Source organism: Crocuta crocuta, unplaced genomic scaffold (assembly GCF_008692635.1).
Source record: "Crocuta crocuta isolate KB4526 unplaced genomic scaffold, BGI_CrCroc_1.0 scaffold133, whole genome shotgun sequence".
NCBI lineage: Eukaryota > Metazoa > Chordata > Mammalia > Carnivora > Hyaenidae > Crocuta > Crocuta crocuta.
Window position 1 is genome coordinate 4,070,920 of NW_027529438.1, and position 8,412 is coordinate 4,079,331.

General features: G+C 55.0%; 2 protein-coding genes across 2 annotated transcripts in view; one reads left to right on the forward strand and one right to left on the reverse strand.

Annotated features, from left to right (window-relative positions):
• Positions 1–4,377, reverse strand: part of NDUFS2 (NADH:ubiquinone oxidoreductase core subunit S2) — a 12,400-nt gene extending 8,023 nt beyond the window's left edge. Inside the window, exons 1-2 of the mRNA XM_077760015.1 lie at positions 4,205–4,377; positions 3,298–3,404 (exon numbers count right to left, since the gene is read on the reverse strand). Coding sequence (XP_077616141.1) covers positions 3,298–3,404; positions 4,205–4,377 — 280 coding nt within the window. The remainder of the gene's footprint in view (positions 1–3,297; positions 3,405–4,204) is intronic.
• Positions 4,378–6,777: 2,400 nt separating this feature from the next.
• Positions 6,778–8,412, forward strand: part of ADAMTS4 (ADAM metallopeptidase with thrombospondin type 1 motif 4) — an 8,551-nt gene continuing 6,916 nt past the window's right edge. Inside the window, exon 1 of the mRNA XM_077760016.1 lies at positions 6,778–8,403. Coding sequence (XP_077616142.1) covers positions 7,858–8,403 — 546 coding nt within the window. The 5' untranslated portion in view covers positions 6,778–7,857. The remainder of the gene's footprint in view (positions 8,404–8,412) is intronic.

Genomic DNA, 8,412 nt, shown 5'->3' on the forward strand with positions numbered 1-8,412 from the left:
TTTTTTTTTTTTTTTTTTTTTAGTTTGTTTATTTTGAGGGAAAGGGAGAGAAGAGGAAGAGACAGAGAATCCCACGCTGTCAGCGCAGAGCCTGACACAGGGCTCAATCTCACGAACTATGAGATCACGACCTGAGATGAAATCAAGAGTCAGATCCTCAAACAACTGAGCCACCCAGGCGCCCCTCAGGTTCACAGTCTTAGCCACTCTGATACCCTGCCTTCACCCTATTTGATGAATGCCCAATCAGGAAATGAATGCTTGATTCTTACTACTACTGAATGACAGCTGTTACCCTCAAAAAGCATACCATATAATTTGGGAAATAAGTACATGAGAGAAACTAGCAACGGAGTTACCAAGTGGCTCAGCTGTTAAGTATTTAAAGGAAGGAAAAAATACTGTGAAGACATCGTGAAGGCAGGATCTGAAATGGTTCTTAAATACAGGGAATAAGAGATGCCTGGGTGGCTCAGTTGGCTAAGCGTCCAGCTTTGGCTCAGGTCATGATCTCACGGTTTGTAAGTTCAAGCCCTGCGTCAGGCTCTAGGCTGACAGCTCAGAGTCTGGAACTTGCTTCAAATTCTGTGTGTGTGTGTGTCTCTCTCTCTGCCCTCCCCTGCTCACTCACTGTCTCTCAAAAATAAATACATGTTAAAAAAAAATTTTGGGAGGGGGCGCCTGGGTGGCTCAGTTGGTTGAGTGTCCGACTTCGGCTCAGGTCAGGATCTTGCAGTTCATGGGTTCAAGCCCCACATCAGACTCTGTTCTGACGACTAGCTTGGAGCCTGGAGCCTGCTTCAGATTCTGTGTCTTCCTCTCTCTCTGACCTTCCCCTGCTCATGCTGTCTCTCTCTCTCTCTCTCAGAAATAATAAATAAAACATTAAAAAATTTAAAAAAAAATTTAATACAGGGAATGATTCAAATAGGTAGAGAGAGGTTTATGTATACAATGGAATACTACACGGCAATGAGAAAGAATGAAATCTGGCCATTTGTAGCAATGTGGATGGAACTCGAGGGTGTTATGCTAAGTGAAATAAGTCAGGCAGAGAAGGATAGATACCATATGTTTTCACTCATAAGTGGACCAGGAGAGACTTAACAGAGGACCATGGGGGAGGAAAAGGGGGGAAAAACAGTTAAGGAGAGAGAGGGAGGCAAACCATAAGAGACTCTTAAATACTGAGAACTGAGGGCTGATGATGGGGTGGGGGAGAGGAGAAACGGGTGATGGGCATGGAGGAGGGCATTTGTTGGGATGAGCACTGGGTGTTATACGCAAACCAACTTAACAATAAACTATATTAAAAAAAATAGGTAGAAGAGCATCCCAGGCTATGGAATCAACAAAGGTCAAATCTCAGAAACAAGGAAGTATAAGGGGCGCCTGGGTGGCTCAGTCGGTTGAGTCCGACTTCGACTCAAGTCACGATCTCGCAATTTTTGAGTTCTAGTCCTGCATCGGGCTCTGTGCTGACAGCTCGGAGCCTGGAGCCTGCTTCAGATTCTGTGTCTCCCTCTCTCTCTGCCCCTCTCCTGCTCATGCTCTCTCTCCCAAAAAATAAGCAATAAAAAAAAAAAAGAAAAAGAAAAAAAGAAAAAAAAGAAATAAGGAAGTATCTGTGAAACTCTTATCTACCAAGAGACAGAAGATTAGTGCTGGCAGGAAGTAGGGGTACTGGTTCAATTATCAATATTGTTAATAACATATTTACGAGGAACTTACCATGTGCTGGCCGCTACACTAACTGGTTCACGCTATGATCTCATTGAATCCTCACAGATTATGAAATAGGCACTTTACTCGCTGGTAAATGGAGAGCTGAGGTTTGAAAGCAGAGCTTAACTTTTCAACCAGAATTCTCCACGATGGGCTTTGGAGTCACACAGACCCAAGTGCAAATCCAACTCTGTATCCTCGATCAAGTTTTAATCTCCCTGCACCATCATTTCCTCCAAAGCGGTACAATATTAGCATCATTCCCACAGAGCTCTTGCAAGGACTAAGTGAAGTAACTCACACAAAACACCTAACACATGGTAAGCACTCAGCTCCTGTTACTGTTACAGTTTTGAAAAGTAACTGAAGTGCCTTTGAAGGTTTCTGAGCAAGAGAATGAATGCCATGCTAAAATGATGCTTTGCGAAGATGAGGGTGATTACGTTCCCCTGGATAGCTGTAGGGGGACCAGATCAGTGGCAGGAACCCAGTGAAGAGACCCCTGAATAATTAATGTCTGAAACAAAAAAAGATCTGATCATGGGGCGCCTGGGTGGCTTAGTCGGTTAAGCGTCCGACTTTCGCTTAGGTCATGATCTCGCGGTTCGTGGGTTCGAGCCCCGCGTCGGGCTCTGTGCTGACTGCCAGCTCAGAGCCTGGAGCCTGTTTCAGTCTGTGACTCCCTCTCTCTCTGACCCTCCCCTGCTCTCTCTGTCTCTCTCTCTCTCTCTCCTAGAGAGAAATAAAAATATTAAAGAAAAAAAAGATCTGATCAAGAATAGGGAAAACAATGATCTGATATGTAACATTATAAAAAAGTCTGCATGCATAATTTGGTGACTTATTGGACTTAGGGAGGACAAGAGAGAAAAAAGAGCCAAAGAGGACTGAAAAGTTTCAGTCCTGAGAGATTAGAAGAATGGGGGTACCATTGATCAAAATCAAAAAGTCACAAAGAAGAGCTACTTTTTTTTTTTAATATTTTTATTTATTTCTAGGAGAGAGAGAGACAGCGTGAGCAGGGGAGGGTCAGAGAGAGAGGGAGTCACAGACTGAAACAGGCTCCAGGCTCTGAGCTGGCAGTCAGCACAGAGCCCGACGCGGGGCTCGAACCCACGAACCGCGAGATCATGACCTAAGCGAAAGTCGGACGCTAAACCGACTAAGCCACCCAGGTGCCCCATGGAAGAGCTCCTTTTGATGGGGGGGAAAAATGCTTTGAAGCCAGAAAGATTTCATTTGAGTACCAGTGGAGAAAACCACCATGGCTACTAAGGGAGACGGAAAATATACTGGAGCTCTGGAAAAAGCTGCAGCGAAAAATATAAATCTGGAAGGGACCTTCAAGGGTTGACTGGGACCTACTCTTTCGTCTCCTGGAATGTTCCCCTTTTCCTTCTCTCCTTGACAAATACCGTCACTGTTACACTATCGCTGTTACTATGCCTGCTGCACTGCGAGTAAAAGCAGCAAAAGGTTGGGGGCTCAAACTTGACGGAGAGCTCAGGAGCACATAGACGTCAGCTCGGGGCAGGGGTGGGTGTGAGCTGGGACGGGGCTCTGGGAACTCACCATTCCAAGGTGGAGGCTTCCAGTGGGCTGTTTCCTTGGTGGGGTACATGACAGCTCCCCCAAACTGCTCTGCCCATTCCATATCTGGCTGCCATTGCCGAGCACCTCTAGGGAGTTAAAGACAGATCCTAGACACAGGGCCTCAACCGTGCGGGCTTCCTCTGATCCCATTCACTCTCCGGTGGGCCCAGGGACGTGTCTGCGATTCTCCAAAACCTAGTGACTGACACACAGCACTGCTGAGGCAGAACGAGCTGGAACTCCAGAAGTGCCATTCCTACAAACAACCTAATTCCTGGTCACCCCTGAGCACGCAAGCTTAGGGATCCTAATTCCTTCAACTTCTCATCATACTCTTCTTTCCACCTTGGTGAATACGAACGCAAGAAAGGTGTTTCTTCAAGGTCAAAGACTAAGCAGTGTGTGATGCCTGTGTATGGGGGGAGGGGGCATGCCGGCTTCTCGCGCAGCCCAGGTTAAGACCTGAGTGACGCCCTAGGACTAACCTGGGGACAAGGGAGGTGTCTTGGTTTGTGTTCCTCCTTTATCTCCAGCAAGAGTGCGTCCCTCTTCCCGTCTAACGAGACTTTGCATCTGCCGCACGCCCCCCGCGAGGAGGTTCGGGGGAAGCAGCAAGGCATAAGAGGAAGGTGACACTAACACTAACGTTCAAGGGCAGGGTCTCCCCTCCGCTGAGTTCACCCCAGGCAGAACGAGCACGAGACCCTCTCTCCTCCCTCGGCCAGAGCGGGCGCTCTGAGGCTCGAGACAGAAGGCCTGGGCGAGGGGTCACCGGCCTGGGTCATTCTTTGCTAGGGGGAGGGGGGGGCACAGGGCCCGTGGAGACCCCAGACCCGAGAAACCCTGGCCTCGGGGGCTGCGCGCCGAGGGCTGCCCGGAGTCTCACCTGCTGGGCTGCACCGACAGCCGGGCCCCGGCCCCGGCCCGCAGCGCCTGGGCCGCGGCGCCCCGGAGGCTGCGCAGAGCCCACAGCNCGCCATCTTGCCCCGCCGCGGACTGCGGGAAGGAGAACGGGCGGAAGTGCCTCCTGAGCGCCGCCCTCGCGGGCTTCCCGCCCATTGGCGCCACGGGGCCGCCCTCTTGGAAGCTGGCGGCGTCGCAGGCGCCAGCCGACTACATCCGGGTTCTGCGCCAGGGCTTCACCTTCGCTCTCAGAGCGGCGGCGCGGCGCGGTCNCCTGCGCCTCGCCGGGGCCGCCCCCTGCCCGAGCCCCGCTCCCGGTGGCGGCTCGTGAACCCGGCCCTCCCGGGGCAGCCCCAAGCTTTGCCAAGAGATTCGGAGCGGGGAAAGCCAGCTAATTTCCAGACGGCCTAGATGGGTTAGGGAAGAGGGGGCCCAAGCGGGGCTGGGCGGGCCTGCGAGCTCCCGCCAAACCAAAATGAAAAAAACGAGGACGCCGCCAAGGCCACCAGCATTGGAGCGGGGTGCTGGGTGTGTGTAGGAGCCACCTCAGCCAAGAGGAGGAGGGGAGGTCCCCTCTGGGTGACCCTGATGTCTGCCAGGCTTCCAGAAACTACAGAGTGACAGACCCAGGATGCGCCCTGAGAGATGCCCCATACCCCCACTTAACATGCTGGGGGGCGGGGTTCAGCCCCCTTTTCCCTCCAGTCTTTCGGACCCCGCCTTAGTCCTGGCCAATGGCGACGGCATAGAGATCCAGTCCCACCAGGAGTCCGATCCCAGTTCTGGATGGAACGAGCAAAGCGTTTTTGCAGCCTTGGAGGCTAGTTCTGTTCTCTCCTGCAGCCTCCAAACCCAGCTCCAACTGGGCCACCCGCTGAGTTTGCACACCCCTCCCACTCTGAGCCTGGAAAGAGGCCTTCCCCAAAGCTCTGTCCCCCCACCCCCACCCCCCAGGGTCCCTGAGACAGCCCACCAGCAGTGCAGCAGGGTGGGGCAGACGGACCAGGAAAGTGGCAAAGACAGGGAATTCTTAGCTGTAGAGAAAGAGCCAGACTTCTAGCCTGGGAGTTGACCTAATGGGAACCATACCAAAGGGTGGGGCCATATCCCTGGCTGTGGGAAATGACTGGGGGCAGGGGGGAGACTAGGCAGCCCCCACAGCCAGGCAGAGGCTCTGCCTCCCTCATTGCCCCCACTTTTTCCCTGGGCCTTCTCTCCCGTGTAGCTGGAACACAACGAGGGGGCAGGGTGATGGGGAACTGCATTTTTTTTTTTACCCTTACCCAGCCCCGGGAGAAGTCAGGGTAGAGTCTGGGCTGCTTGGCCCTGGAGGCAAGTGGAGCTGGGACCCGGGTGAGGGCTCCTGGGGGGCTACCTAGGACACTGCATCTTTTGTGCCTTCTCCCTGCAGCCGACACCCCCACACACTGCTGCTGTGACTCTAAGGCCCTTTGTCTTTCATTGCTTAGTCACCCCCTTTGTCCTCATCTCAGATGGGGGGTGGAGAGGGGCAGTAAGAGTCCTCTGGTGATGGCTCCTCCTGCCCCTGCCCCTTCTGGTCTCCTGTCCTTTGTCTGACTCCTGCAGCCCCAACCCCCTCAGACGCTAGGACCAGAGTCAGGGCGTGTGGTGGGTGATTCGGGAAGTGGTGGGCATCAGGACAGGTATTAGTGACCTGAGCAGGAAGGGAGGGGGAAAGGAAGTATTCTGGTGGATATGATCTGGGAGACAGGAGGTGACAAGGCCACGAGTGGATGGAGGAATGGGGGCGGGGGCAGGTGATCTGCCTCTGGGAAAGGAAAGGGCCTGCTGACTGCATTCTCTTTCCTGGGGATATCCTGGGGAAAGGAGTGGCCATAGCATGAGGTGGGCAGAAATTGCCCCTATTTCTGTACCCTTTACTTCCTTGCCTCCTGAGTCCACCCCCAAGACCTCTTTGCTGAGTTCTCTCTGGTCTAGAACCACTTCCTTCAAATACTACCTCTTCTTCCCCAGGCACTCTCCCCACCCCAAGCACTGGGTTCCCGTTTCTCCCAGTACCCTAATTTCCCTAGATACACAGTGCTGCCTCCACCCTCTCCATGTCCCACGGGGAAGGAGAAAGAAAAGATTACTAGATATTCCAGGAACAATTGCGTTCCCGGGGCAATGAGAGGCCAAAGGAGGGAGCCAGGTGGGGGGATTCCCTAGGATGGAGTGACTGACTTTCGATGCTTCTGGGCTCCTGGGAGAGCAAGCCTTTCTGTGCTGGGGGCTGGCTGACTTGAGGCGAGGGGAGGGTTTAGGGCAGTTGGGAGCGGGCAGGAACAGGGCCAAGAGCCTGGGGGAAGCTACTGGGAGCTGGGCCAGGGAACTGGGGAGTCAGGAAGTGGGGAGGGGGAGCCCTGGGGGGAATGGAGGCGGAATGGCTGTTCCGGGCTTTGGAGGGGGTGGGTAGTGGGTGGGTAGAGGTAACTCAGGAATGGGGGAGCCTGAGGGAGAGAGGGAGTGTTAAAGGAGAGGAGGGGCCACCCTGGATCCTCCTTCTATAAAAGGAAAAGTCCTTAACCTCTCCTGCCTTATCCTCTGCCTGCTCCACATGCCCATTCCAAGCCGACTCATCCTACTTTGGGGCAGTAAATTCCCTGACGGCTGTCTCCTCGCCTGCCCCTTCTCCCTGTGGCCGCCTCTTCCGTCTCCCACTGTTTGTTCCCATTCTGAGCCAAGGCCGGCCACCTCCTTTCTCCGTTCTGCCCTCCTGGTGCTTCCTTACCTGTTCCCCACTGTCCTTCCCCTGGGCAGCTCACTCAGTTGCCTCAGCCCTGGAAACCAGCCTCTAGGGGCAAAGGGCAGCTCAGGAGGGAGCCCTGAGAAAAGGGAGGCCATGCCAGATTAGAGAATGGGAGCACGAATTCTCCCGGGACCATGGCCTTTCTGTACGTGTTGACCAGGCCCTTTCCCTGACTTCCTACCCCTCCTGGGGCTCTGTCCCACCAAAAAGGGAAAGAGACAGCTGAGAGCCGACTGTGGGGTTTGGGGAAAGGCTATGTCATCAGCTGGCCCAGTGCCTGTGATCCATCCGGCTGCTAGAGATTTCCCTCCCCTGGGCAAGTCCCATTTTTTTTTTTAAAGGAAAACAAAAACTAGGATTTTTGGGAAGCAATGAGACACCCATCTCCACCAACCGAGCTCCTGTCTGAATGGCTTATAGCTCAGCCAATCGCGGAAGCTCGGGATGCTTAAAAGAGCTGGCGCGGAGAGAGGCTGGGAAGAACCCGCAGGGAGACCCACAGACACATAGACACGGGAGAGGAGGAGAGACAGAGACAAAGGCACAGAGGCAAAGCCAGACAGTCTGAGGGAGCACAGAAGGAGAAGCCCGAGAAGCTGCAGAAGACACGGGCAGGGAGAGACAAAGACACAGGAGAGGAGGGGGTGTGAGAGGAGAGTTTGGAGGAGCCAGGCGCCTCTCCTAAGCCTGAGGGCCAAGTTTTCTCCGTCTCCTCTGAACGTCCCCGGCCCCTCTGAAAACTCTGCCTCTGACCTTGGCACCAGTCCGAGCCCCCGGGGCTGCAGAGAGGAGCTTTCCAAAGCCAGGGCGGGGAGAACTTGGTGCCCAGACGGCCTCAGTCCCTCCCAGCTGCAGCCACCAAGGCCATGTCCAGGACGGACCGGCATCCCAGGAGGGGCTTGGCGGGGTGCTGGCCGTGGGGAATCCGACCCCGCCTGCCGCTCTCCACTGCACCCATCTCCCGGCTGGTGGGGCGGCTGCCGCTGCTGCCACGGCTGCTACTGCTGGCCTCCCTCCTGCCCTCTGCCCGGCCGGCCAGCCCCCTCCCCCGGGAGGAGGAGATCGTGTTTCCAGAGAAGCTCAATGGCAGCATCCTGCCAGGTGTGAGCACCCCGGCCAGGCTTCTGTACCGCTTGCCAGCTTTCGGGGAGACGCTGCTACTAGAGCTGGAGCAGGACCCCGGCGTGCGGGTCGAGGGGCTGACGGTGCAGTACCTGGGCCAAGCACCTGAGCTGCTGGCAGGAGCAGAGCCGGGCACCTACCTCACCGGCACCATCAACGGAGATCCAGAGTCAGTGGCATCTCTGCACTGGGACGGGGGAGCCCTGTTAGGGGTGCTGCAGTATCGGGGGACCGAGCTCCACATCCAGCCTCTGGAGGGAGGCTCCCCTAACTCTGCCGGGGGGCCCGGGGCTCACAGT